This window comes from Camelus ferus, chromosome 1 (assembly GCF_009834535.1).
Source record: "Camelus ferus isolate YT-003-E chromosome 1, BCGSAC_Cfer_1.0, whole genome shotgun sequence".
Lineage (NCBI taxonomy): Eukaryota > Metazoa > Chordata > Mammalia > Artiodactyla > Camelidae > Camelus > Camelus ferus.
In genome coordinates this window covers 3435655-3448156 of record NC_045696.1, presented here as the reverse complement: position 1 = coordinate 3448156, position 12502 = coordinate 3435655, and the positions used below count along the sequence as shown (strand labels likewise).

General features: G+C 59.3%; 1 protein-coding gene across 1 annotated transcript in view; it reads left to right on the top strand.

The window, feature by feature from the left end:
• The window catches only part of UMODL1 (uromodulin like 1), a 58953-nt gene that overhangs the window by 22591 nt on the left and 23860 nt on the right, over positions 1–12502 (top strand). Inside the window, 6 exon segments of the mRNA XM_032460919.1 lie at positions 1525–1779; positions 3160–3272; positions 4704–4923; positions 9295–9432; positions 10507–11103; positions 12233–12490. Coding sequence (XP_032316810.1) covers positions 1525–1779; positions 3160–3272; positions 4704–4923; positions 9295–9432; positions 10507–11103; positions 12233–12490 — 1581 coding nt within the window.

Genomic DNA, 12502 nt, shown 5'->3' with positions numbered 1-12502 from the left:
TATACGTATGTATGTGTGTGGCTGAAACGCCGTGCTGTACACCAGAGACGGACACATCATTGCAAACTGACTGTGCTTCAGTGAAAAGCATTCTGCTGTAAAAATTATGGTGCTTAGACTGAGGGACCCCCCAAGTTTTTAAATAATTCATATTTTCCAGGTGCCTCTGCTGTAAGCAGAAATTTTTCTCCAAAAAGATTTGATTGCACTTGAGTATTAAAATATGTGTTGGTTGTCACGTTAGTGTGTTGCTCCCTGAAGCGTGGGTTTTGATGTGAAAACGCAGGAGGCCTCGGTCTGACTCCCGAGTCCTGCTTCTCCAGGGGCCACTGTTTCAGCGGCGAATTATCCAAGCAGAAGTCCCTGGGCAAGCGACCAGGCACATGTGCATCGGAGGACCAGGCCCCCTGAATCTGGGCTGGGGGGGGGTGTTTATAAATGAAGCACAGAAACGTCATGCCGTGTGGTCACCTGCTCAGGCTGCCATGGAGCGCACTGCAGAACAGACCCTCACTCTCAGAGTCCGGGCGCTGGGTGCCCGGGATCAAGGTGCTGGCAGGCTGGTGCCTCTGGAGGCCTCTTGGCCTGAAGACGGCCATCTTCTCCCCGTGTCCCCACATGGTCGTCCCTCTGCGAGTCTGGGACCCAGTCTCCTCTCCTTGTAAGGACACTAGCCTTACTGGCTTAGGGCCCACGCCAATGACCTCACTTTAGCTTAGTAACTTCTTCAAAGACTCCACCTCCAAATACAGTCTGTTCTGAAGTACTGGGGGTTAGGACCCCGACATATGGATTTTAGGGGAGCACAGCTCAGCCCGAGGCACACCGCAGTGGTCATTACCTCAGGAACCTCAAGTTGTTTCCGTGTCTTGGCTGATGTAAATAATGCTGCAGTGAACCTGGGGGAGCACTGTCTCCCAGAGACAGTGATTTCATTTCCTTCAGACAAATGCCCAGGAGCGGAATTGCTGGATCATATGGGAGTTTTACTTTTAGTTTCTTGAGGAGCTTCCATACTGTTTTCCATGATGGTGGCACCAACTTACATCCCTGCCCACAGGGCACAAGGGTCGCCTTTGCTCCGGACCCTCCCCAGCACTTGTTATCTGTCGTCTTCGGAGAGCAGCTATTCTGACAGGTGTGAGGTGACCCCCCATCGTGGTTTTGTGCGCATCTCCCTGAGGATTAGTGGCGGTGAGCACCTTTCTGCTTACCTGTTGACCATCTGTGTGTCTTCTTTGGAAAACAGTCTATTCAGATCATTTGCCCATTTTTAAATGGGATGATTATGATGACGATACTTTTTGCTGTTGCGTGGTCTGCTTCTCACGTGTGTTTTGGACGCTAAGCCCTCCCCGACACGACCAGCAGGCCTCCGCCCGGCCTGCAGGCGGCCTTCTCGTTCTGAGGGCGGCGCCCTCGCTGTGCGGGAGCGTCTCCGTCTGCCGTCGGCCACTTGTTGACTTTTGCTCCCGCTGCTTCTCTCTGACGTTCTCTGCATCTTCCTCCCTCTGCACGTCCTAGATTGCCCGCCCCTCAGAGACCACGTGACCCTCAATGTCACCAGCAGCAGCTTTCACGTGTCTTGGCGTTTAAATTCCACCCAGAACCACAGTGTCCAGGTGGAGGTGTACAAGGGTGAGGAGCTGCTCAGGACTTCCAGGACCCGGGGGACAAGCCTGGAGGTGGCCGGGCTGGAGGCCGGAGTGCAGTACGGGGTGAAGACCAGCTACCAGGCGTGTGGGGCCAACATCGCCGCTGCACTGACGGTCAAGACCGGTAAGGCTGCTCGTCCAAAGTCCACGTTCCCTGTCAGCTTGTTTCTGGCTCAGTTCCGTTGGCGCCGATGATTCAAATCATTGTGCTTCCTATGAGCTGGGTTGGGGGTCACTGACCCAGCCCAGCTGGGCAGGGTGACCAACCCTATCATTTTGCCTGGGACACAGGAGGCTCCTGAGAGGTGGGAATTTGGGTGGGAAAACTGGAAAGTTTGGGCAAATTGGGGTAAATTGGTTACCCGCATTTTGGGGGCCCTGGTGGGGTGCGGCATGAGGACCGGTTGGGGTGTGTGGTTGTGAAAAGGGCCAAGGAGAGCAGCAGCCGTGATGCGGGAGGAGTTGCTGGAGGGGCCACATGCGCTGCGGAGCCCCGGCTCCCGCGGGTGTGAGTGTGTGACGTTGGTGCTCACTCTGCAGGTGTCTCTGCTCGGGCTCTGGAAGCATGTGTCTGCCCGGGGGGCCTTCCTCCCCGCGCTGAGACATACACTCCTTGTGCTGCTTCTCCCGATTTGGCGACCAAACCTAAGACTCATGCCTCAATCTTTTTTTTTTTTTTTTAATTTCCCCTTTAAAGAGCAGGGAAAGGGGGGAACTGGCTGTAATTTCTCCATTTTCCTTTCTTATTTTGTTTATCTGTGTCCTCTCTTTCCTTCTGGGTGAGCCCGGCCAGAGGGTGGTCAATTCTGTTTACTCTTTCAAAAAACCAGCTCTTGTTGTGATCGATTTTTACTGTTTTTTAATCTCTATTTTATTCATTGCCTCCTGATCTTTTTGTTTCCTTCCTTCCGCTGCCCTCAGGCTTTGCTTGCGCTTCTTTTTCTAACTCTTTCTTGTAGAGGGCTAGGCTGTTGGTGTGAGGTCCTGCTTGGTTTTTGAAGCCTGTACCTCTGTGAGCCTCCCTCTTAGGACTGCTTTTGCTGCGTCCTGTAGTTTTGTGTTGTTTTTTCATTGTCATTTGTCTCAAAGTGTTTTAATTTCTTCTTTGAGTTCATCACTGACCCACTGGTGTTTTAGACGCATGCTGTTTAGTCTCCATCCTGTCCTTTTTTTCTCATTTGTTTTTCTGTAGTTGATTTTTAGTTTCATGGCATTGTGGTCAGAAAGATGCTTAAAATAATTTCTATCCTCTTAAATTTGTTGAGGCTTCTTCCGTGCCTGAGTATGTGATCTACCCTAGAGAATGTTCCATGTGCACTGAAAAGAGTGTATTTTATGTTTTGGGGGATGTAATGTCCTAAAAATATTGACCAAGTCCAACTCCTCTGCTGTGTCGTGTAGGGTCGCCGCTGCTTTGCGTGGGGGAAATTGGAAAATGCTGACAGGAAGGCACGTGACTCATGCTTACCGGATTGCAGCTGATTTGCATTGTCTTCTGTCTCAGATGCCCGGGTCTTTGAAGTCACGGTGAGGATCCTAAACCACAATGTGACGGAGAGGCTGCTGGACCGCAGCAGCCCTGAGTACCGGAACTTCTCCCGACAGCTGCTGCACGAGGTAAAGCCAGGAGAGGAGCTTCCCCAGGGTCCAAGCCAGAAACCCGCGCCAGCCCGCCTGTGCCGCTGAGCGCCCTGTGCGCTTGTGGGACAAGCACCTGCCACCACGGTTGGGGAGGGGCCACGCCCAAATCCCACAGTGATTACTCAAAGTGCCCCCTTTTATGGGGTGCTTAATCTAGATCTGGGGCCAAACCACCCTTGATTCACATGGGCTGTGCCACTTGGTGGCTCAGCTGGGCTTTCTGTTGAACCGTCTGCCTGGGGGACCTGGGGCCTCTGCCCTCCTGCTCTGGGGCAGCTTCTTTAAGGATGCATTTACCAGTGATTCTGGCATCCATCCCTCCCTGGGGCTGGAGGGAGGTATCAGAACACAGCCTGGGAGAACCTGGATGCTGAGCTGGAGTAAAAAGCGACTTGCTGAACTGTCCAGAACTGTGACCTTGCCCTTCCTGCAAGCTAGTAAGTTAGCCTGTGTCATGGATGCTGGCAGAGGACATGAGATGCCTGGGTCAGAGACAAAGGACTTCATCACTCACAGCCCCACAGGCACGAGCACAACTTTGGTGCCAGGTCCCTCGGGGGTGACACAGAGGGAACCAGGCAGGTGGCACACCAGCAGTGGACCAGTGTCACCGCCGAGGACACGCAAGCCAACTCGCCTATGTGTGCTCCAGAAAGAGATGTGAACTTTATGACATCTGACAGTGAGCAGATCTGCTCTTGCTCTGGGCAGGGCCATTCTCTCTCTCCCAAGGCTGTTCATCATACAAGTGACTTGGAAAGATATTCTGGAGTAAGAGGGCAGTTAGGGCTTCTACCTACAAGATGTATGGACGTGGGAGAGAAGGGAGGGTCGCCCCTCAGTGTGCGCCTGCAGGGGGAGTCATTTTTAGAACTTTCTTGGAGAATTCTCTCTCCTTTTTAGCAGGAGTTCGCCTGCGTGTGCAGGAGTGGTGTGGGAGGAAGGTGGGGCGAGGTTGGTGTCTCCCCTGCTCGGGCACAGGTGGCCCTAAGGCCCTGGCTGTGCCTGGGTGCTGCCTGGGGGATACAGCCCAGTGAGGGGGAGCCGCTCCAAAGAGCCACAGGGCTGTCGCTCAGCAGCTCCTCCCCTCTTGGCCACTCAGTCTAGAGGTCAATCCCGCTGTCTGTCTGTCTCTCACAAATTACCTTCCTACCAGTTTCCGGAGCACCCAGAGCGGGCTGTGCATGATGGGGCCCAGACTGCAGTGGTCTCTGAGTTCTCACAAAGGCAGACAGGCCCGGCCTCCAGTCCCAGGGGCGTGAGCTGGGGGGGCCTCCTGGCCATGAAGGGGACACATGGACTCTGGGCCCCTTTCATTGGTCTCACCTGGGGCCCCGCTAGACCATTTTGAAGATGCCGATGGGAGAGTCTGCTCCGTCTGAGCGTCTGTTGCCTCTTCTGGGCCAGGTTGAAAACTCCTTCCCGCCCGCGGTTTCCGACCTGTACAGAAGAGGGAAGCTGAGGGTACAGATCGTGTCCCTCCAGGCCGGAAGCGTGGTCGTGAGGCTCAGACTCACGGCGTGGGACCCCGAGTTCCCAGTGGATGTGTCCACGCTGGCCCCCATGCTTCCGCCACTGTGGGCAAGCGGCCTGTTCCGGATCGACCCGCGGGGGACACGTGTGCAAGGTGGGTCCTCGTCCCCTCACCTGGGCGCCACCGCAATGCCCTCGAGTCCAGACAGTGTTGTTTCTGCTCAATGTTCACTTTATTCTGAAAGGTAGTTAAAGAAAATGAACCCTGAGCCCTGCCCCTGGGTTCCTCCACGGGGGCCCTCCGGCCACAGCCCCTGCCAGTGAGCCCGCCTGTGCCCCGCACCTCCTGGTTCCTGGTGGCAGAAGCGACCCCGTGGAGCCCGGGGAAGCTTATTCCCTTGGATGATGCTTCTGGGGCCGTGGGCCCAGAACCGAGGAGGGAACCGGGCTGGGGGGTCCCCAAGGGGCAGGAAGATGGGGAGCTCACTGTGTCTGCGTCCAAGTCCAAGCACCGCCTGGCCGCTGGACCTCGCACTGACACATGGATCTACTTCAGGAGACCGAACGTTCTGTAATTCTACTTGGAGTTGCCTTGAGGCAGGAAGTCACAGGTCAGCAGAAGAGTGGGGAGGGGACAGAGAGAGAGAGAGATGGAGGAGACGGTCAGAGATAAGACAGAGACGGAGACACCGAGAGACAGAGAGAGATGTGGGAGGAACAGAAGGGACGAGGGGAGGTGAGAGACAGAAACAGAGACAGAGGCGGTGTGCTGTCATGTCGGGAAGGCTTTGCCGTCATACGCCGGGATGCAGTTCCTGCGCGCAGTGAGGGCACCACGGTCCCTACGTCAGAGAGCCTGTTTGGGGCCCAGTCTGTGGGATGGGCGTCCCTCTGACCCCGCAGTGGAGCTGGGTCCCAGAGTGAGCCCTGCAGTGCCCTTTGAGCTCTGTTGTGTGTCGCCCCAACCCAACCCAGGGAAGGCCGTGGGAAAGTCACACCTGAAGTCAGTCACACCTGGGAAGCACCTGCCTGCGTAGCCTGGGGTCTCCCTGAGTGGCCCTCTGCACCTGGGTGGCCCTGCCTGCCTGGGCTCAGGGGCTAAGAGCCAGGCAGGCACCGGGCACCAAGTGGATGTGTCCTTGGTGTGCGCCCCCAGAGCCCACCTGAGACAGAGCTGAGCAGCCCTCAGGTGGCCCAGCCCAGCCCTCCAGCGATGCTTCCCAGCCAGGTCCCCGTGCACCTGGGCGTAGGTCAAACGATGCAGTATGCTGAGTGGTGGCCCCAAAAGACAGTGCACTCAGAACTTCAGATGTGACCGTACTTGGAAGAAAGGTCTTTGCAGGTGAAATTAAGGTAAGGATCTGAAATCGTCCTGGATCAGGGTGGGCCCTAAATCCAGTGACAGTGTCCTTAGAAGGAACAGAAAAGGAGGAGACCCAGGGCCACTGGAGGAGGCACATGAAGACGGAGGCAGAGGCTGGAGGCATGCGGCCACAAGCCAAGGAAGCCCAGGGGCCACCAGAAGCTGGAAGAGGCAGGAAGGACTCCCCTGAGAGCCCCAGAGGGCACTGGGCCCTGCTGACAGTTTGATTTTGGACTCTGACCTCTAGAACTGGAGAGAGTGCATTCTGTTGCTTTAAGCCAGCTTGACAGCATGTGACAGTTTGTCATGGCAGCCTCAGCAAACTTATACAAAGAAGAAGGGGTACCTTGCGTTGCTAACATCCCAGGCTTCTCAGCAGATCGTTTTAAGCCTCCCCATGTAGTTCTAGAGGCGCCCTGGGAAGTTGGGAGCCCTGGGCAGGCTGTCACCGCAGTGCCCTTGACAAGCAGGAGGCTGTTTGCTTCACATCTCGGAGCTGAGGGGCGTCTTGGGGAGCCCTCCCTGGGCCGGGGAGTTGTTCTTGCCCAGCCACGAGGCGGCAACCCCGCCCCGCTCCGAGTCCCCTGACCCGGTTCCCGCTGGCTTCTGACACAGGAGCCCGAGAGCAGCCCCCAGGCTGCCGCCCCCACCTGGGGAGGCCGCGCAGGCCTGACCCGAGTGTGGGGAAGCCGTTCTCCCCGCACCTGCCCCCAAGAGCCCCCAGCCCCGCAGCCTGGGGACTGGATAAGCCCATCCGTTGCCCTTCTGCTCAAAGTCAACAAACCGCGGCACAGAAAACTCTCCTCCGCAGCCCCTATGGGAACGGTGCGGTCGCACCCCGAGCATTCTGGGTTAGCTGGGTGCTCTCGCCTCCCGCGGGTCGACGTATCCTAGCAGCGTGGGGGTCACGATGCCCTGACCCATCTTCTCCCGGAGGTCAGTGCACCCGGGGTCACCGGGTGGCCCCGTGTCCTGCTCTTCCCTGAGGGGTGGGCCCTGTGCTGGAGGCCTGAGGCCGGGCAGCACCCCGGGGTCCAGTCCCATCCATGCTGCCCCAAGACAGGAGTCTTGACTCGACAGGTACTTCATGGGCCGGGCGGGGGTCCCAGCTCTGACGCTCGCTCACCCTGGGCCCTGCACAAGGGCCTCCATGTGCTTATCCGGGAGGCAGGAAGGTTAGGACGCAGCCCACCTCGGGGGCGAATGACGTGATGCCCAGCACACGTCTGACGGCAGTTCCTCCTCCTCCAGGGGCTCCTCTCCCTCCTCCCGCCCCGTCACTCTCCCTGGGTCTCCAACCCCTGCCTCTACCCTTCCTTGAAATCTGCTCTGTAAGGGCCACCCCGCTCATCGGCTGTAAGCGCGCTGACCGGCTGGGCCTCCACTCTGTGGTCCCTTCGTGCCTCTGTGTCTGCGCAGACGCCAGCCAGACAAGCTCTAACCGCGGCCCCGTTCTGTGTGAGGCTCCCTGGGTCACCACAGCAGCGGGGGGCAGGCTCAGGACAGGCCGAACTGCTCCCCAAAGCTCCCCGCGGCCGCTGGCTCCCAACAGCACTTCAGACGCAGTGGTCCTTTCTGTGTCTCTGTGGGCGGCGGGAGAAGGGGTGTGAGCTGGGGAGCCTGGCCCCGGGGCTGTCACCGTCCACCTGGCCTGCTGGTGTGGCCTTTCTTAATCCAGATTGGGTGGCACTGCCTTTGGTCCAGCTTCTGTGGGTGGCGCCCTTAGAACCAGGTTCTCTGTGCCCATCATCCTCCTTGAGACTCTGACGCCGGCCCCAGCAAGGGCCGAGGGCTCTGGCCAGGCTTCACCTCCGAAGGCCGCCCAGGCCTCAGAGACAGCTTGGGGCCCCCCGAGGAGCCTGCCTTTGCAGGGAAGGCGCGGCCTGTCCTGGGTCCTCCACAACTCGTTCTGAGGTCTCACCTGTGCCAGGAGGTGCGGCTCTGCCACGGCTGCCCCGCTCCTCCGGGAGGTGGGCCACATCCTGTCCCAGACCCGCACCGGGCTCCTGCCTGTTTCCTTGTCTGATGGCCCAGGAGGTGCAGAGGCCACCTGGCAGCTCTCACGGTGCACAGACCTGCCTCTTCCTTCAGAATCAGAAAACCGTGTGGCCTCGGGCTTTGTTGCAAGACCAGATGGAGCTGCCTGCACCTTACTCAGCCTTGCTCCCGAGCCGTGTGCTGGGGGACCGAAGGCCAGGGGAGTCACCACCCCAAGATGGCCTCCTGGGTTTCTGCGGTTTGAGCCCAGGTCTCGACCGGGGCCTCCGCTCTTCTAGGGGCCCTGCTGTCTGGCCAGCCTGGCTCCAGCCCCATTAAGCAGCCTGCAGGTTGGAGGTCAGATTCCTTCCTAGGGCAGGGACGGGGATGGGGGTGGTGGTGACCTGGGGGAGCAGAAGTGGGAGAGGAGAGGCTGGGAGGAGGAGGAGGGATGGTCCTCCTGGTGAGTTTTGCCTCCATGTGGCCTAAAGCTGGTCCTGGCTGCTTGCTGATTGGCCACTGGGGGCTGGATTGCATGATGAGAGGTCGAGCAAGGGAGAGAGGGCTTTGGGGGGCTGACAGGCAGGGGGGCTTCCTTCACAAACTTCCCTGCTCCAGTCAGAAGGCTCTGGCTTCCCAGGGCACGGCCCTCGGGCTCCGACAGTCGCCTCCCGGACTCAGGTGGGAGGAGTTGCAGGGCCGTTCCTCTCCGTGTCTCGGAAGGTTCATGTTCCACTAACTGGGCACCTCCTGGCTCCGCGATTTTTCTGTTTCTTTCTTGAGACACTAAGTGTTAGGGGATGTTGGCACATCAGAGAGAAGTGAAAGCACCCTGGGAGCAAAGAATGAGCAAAAGGGGACTGTGTTCACCCTTGTGGGTGCTAATGTCCCCAAAGGAACCGGCGCCCCATTTAACCCCTGCCCAGATCAGCCAGCCACGGAGGAGGTGGGCGCAGGAGGGTGCACAGCCTGGCAGCTTGGTTCACATAGAGGCTTCCAGGGAGGGCTCTGGGCAGGGCCTCCCCCTGGGGGCTGGGCACCAAGGGCCTCCCTGATGCCCCGCCGCGTCCCCCCAGCCGTTCGCTGCAAAGACAGTAGAACTCCGCTCCGTGGCCTGTCTGTTCTCTGGGCAGCTTCTGGCCACCTTCTCACCTGCCTGTGTCCTGTCTCCTTCCCGCCCGGCAGACTGGGACGAGTGTGCGGACAGCCTGGAGCATGACTGCTCGCCGGCCGCCCAGTGCATCAACCTCGAGGGCTCGTACACCTGCCGGTGCCGGACGGCCGGGGATGCCAACCCCTCCAGACCGGGCCGGGCCTGCGAGGGTGCGCCCCCTGCCCCACACTCCCCACCCCCCGCTCTGGGCTGTGCCTCCTCCCCGGGGGCCTGGGGTGGAGCAGGGACAGCTTCTCCATCAAGCAGGGTGGGCACAGTGCCTGGGGCCCACCATACTGTTAGGGGTCCACGAGAATGATTTCATTTCTCTTAAAATCAAAAGAAAGAAATTTATATAATGACAGCAAACATCAATGATGAACCCAGTCTTTATACCAGTATTTTACAGTATGATTTTTCATTATTTTTATGAATGAAAGGGTCTGAGAAAGTCATGACACAATCCAGGAGCGAGGTCCCTCCTGGGTGGCTGGAGCCTGAGGGTGGAAGAGCCCAGCTGAGATGGAGATGGTCTTGACATGGGGCCTGAGCCCCAGTCTTGGCATGCCTCGGCCCCAAGTTTTTTGGGGGGCCAGTTCTGACCGGCTGGCTGGGGCCACCTGGAGTGCTGAGTTGACAAACAGAGGGAGGTCCCATCCAGACTTAAAATGCTGTGATCGATTGGCAATGTCTGCTCTGGACACAGTGGGCAGCAGAGGCACTCAGCCACCTGCCTGCCCTGCCTGCTAAGGCCCTCTGTCTGGAGCAGCAGCACAGAGTGATTCCCTGGGGAGAGAGCCTCCGGTCCTTACCTGCCACGCGCACTGTCCTGCCTCCTCAGAGCCACACAGCCTCCTTCTCCCGTCCACCCACGCCATGCCCAGCAAGCTGGTGAGAGTGGCCAGCACCAGGCCCCACACGGAGCACACACTTGGGGGAACTTTCCCGAAGGCCCAAGGGATCAGTCTGAGGCCTGCGAGAACCGAGCCCTGCATTGGTGTCTGGGGTCTGCAGCCGCCCCAGTGGGGCCCTGCTCTCAGGGTCGAGCGCCCTTGCTGACCACAGGGACAGGCCCCGTGGCCTTCCAAAGAGAGCGCTTGGGAGACTGCAAACACGGGCCCCGTGAAACGTTCTTAATCGCCCGCTGGGACAGGCTGTGTCCCCACTCGGGGTGCACCTGTGGGGGGGTTGCTCTTGCTCACGTGGACCAGATGCCCCTTCTGAGAGCGGCTGTGTCTTGGCAGGTGACGTGGTGAGCCCCACGGGGGCTGTGCTGACTCCAGTGACAGGGGAAACAGCCCCAGCTCCCAGCACAGAAGCGACAGCCCTTGGCCTGGAGACCCCTGCCCGGTCACCCAGCCCCGCACACCCATGGGACACCCCTGCGGTGGGCCAGGCCTGGACCCCAGGGCCCCCACCCAGAAGAGGGGTCAGTGGCACGGTCGGCTACGGTAGTAACAGCACCGGGCAAGGCGTGGAGGAGGAGGCCAGCACGGCCCTAGGCCTGGAGACGGGCCAGTGGACAGCCAGCAGGGTGGCCAACACTGCCTTCGCCCCCAGGGCTCCTGGGCCAACCCCCAGCCCCCTCCCCCGGGCCACAGACATCCTGCTGGACCCCCTTGGGGGGTTGCCTCCAAACTCCACTACCGAGCTGCCCTTTTGGCCCACTCCTACTGAAGGACCCACGGGCCACATTGAGTGGCATGCCAGCCTCCCCACGAGGGACACACTTGCAGCACCTCTGGACCCCACGTGGCCTCAGAACTCAGACCCTGGACCCTCCGGCTCCCCAGACCTGCCCTCGGCCCCAGCCCCTGCATCTCCGAAGATCCCGGCCTGCGGTGAGTGGTTGGGATGTGCGTCCCAGAGGGACCAGTGCAGCCACGTGGTGTGTGTTTCCGTTGGCAAAGCTCACACCGTCGTCTGGTTGAAGGCTGCTCTGCAGCTCGGAAGTGGAGCCCTCACCTCATGGCTGTGCAAACCCAGTGCGGAGCAGCCCCGGCCCGCAGCGGCCGGAGTCCAGTCTGGTTAGGATGGACCTGGGTCTCCCCGCTTTCCCTCCAACCCTGTCCTCCCCCTTCCGAAACCTCCCTGGTTGCCGGCGGTTGGAGCAGGAAGTCAGGCATGAGTTGCATTAAGCGCATTGAGCAGGTGGCCCCTCAGCAGTGTTGGGCCCCCAACATTTCTGCACCTCCCTAGCAGTGCTGCACCCCCAGCCTGGTGCAGCCCCCAACATCTATAGCCCCCCTATCCAGGTATAGACCCCCAGGAGTGCCAACCCCGTACCCTGATGCAGCCCCCAGCAGTTCCAAATTACTCACTACTTTCAAGGTGTTTAGCCATCACCGAGACCCCTGGGTGATGTCCCAGGAGACAGGCAGCCTCTGTGCAGGAAAGGGCCTGGCCGTGCAGCCTCCGCCAAGAAGGCGGTGCTGGCATCCTTGTGTGAGAGCACTGAGCCAGCCTGACCCTGGGTTACATCCAAATGGAACCAACTGTTAAGTGCAGCTCCATCGATGCATTTCCTCTGCTAAACAGTGCCAGATCCAAGACTAAACCCTTCAGCCTGTGTACACCACCCCGGCTCCCCTGTAGGAATGGTTGTAGCCAGATGGCCACCTGGCTGACTCCCCCCGACTCTGCCCAGGGCTCGAGGGGAACAACTGCTCCGGAGGAGCCCCTCAGAACCTGCTCAAGGAAACTTGGTTTCTCCAAGTCCCGGAACCTCAGGCTGGGAAACGGGGCAAAACTGAGGGGCGGGGGCCGTCCCCGGGAGCCCAGGGCTCAGGAGGCAGTCAGGGACTGTGCACCGGCCTGTGCAGCCAGCAGCCAGGGTACTTGACTCCCCTTGGGTCGGCGTCCCTGAGGACTCGTGTCCCCGAGCAGTGGGGTGAGGCTTCTCTTTGCCTGTGTCCTCAGAATGGATCCTTGAATTTATTTTAATCAGAGCGTTTATATTCTGTTTTCCAGCTCCCGTCCCCGTCGGCAGAGTCTCAGTCTCCAACGTGACCAGCACAGGCTTCCACGTGGCGTGGGCGGCAGATCTCACCCTGCACCGCACTTTCCAGCTCACCCTGATTTCTGCTCGGGGCCCTGCAGTGCACCTGGAGACCCAGAACGCAAGTCTGACTCTGTCTGACCTGGAGCCTGGCGTCTTGCACTTGGTTGAGATCGTGGCCAAAGCATGTGGGGAAGAAAGTTCCAGAGCCCACCTGAGAGTGAGGACAGGTAATGGGCTTC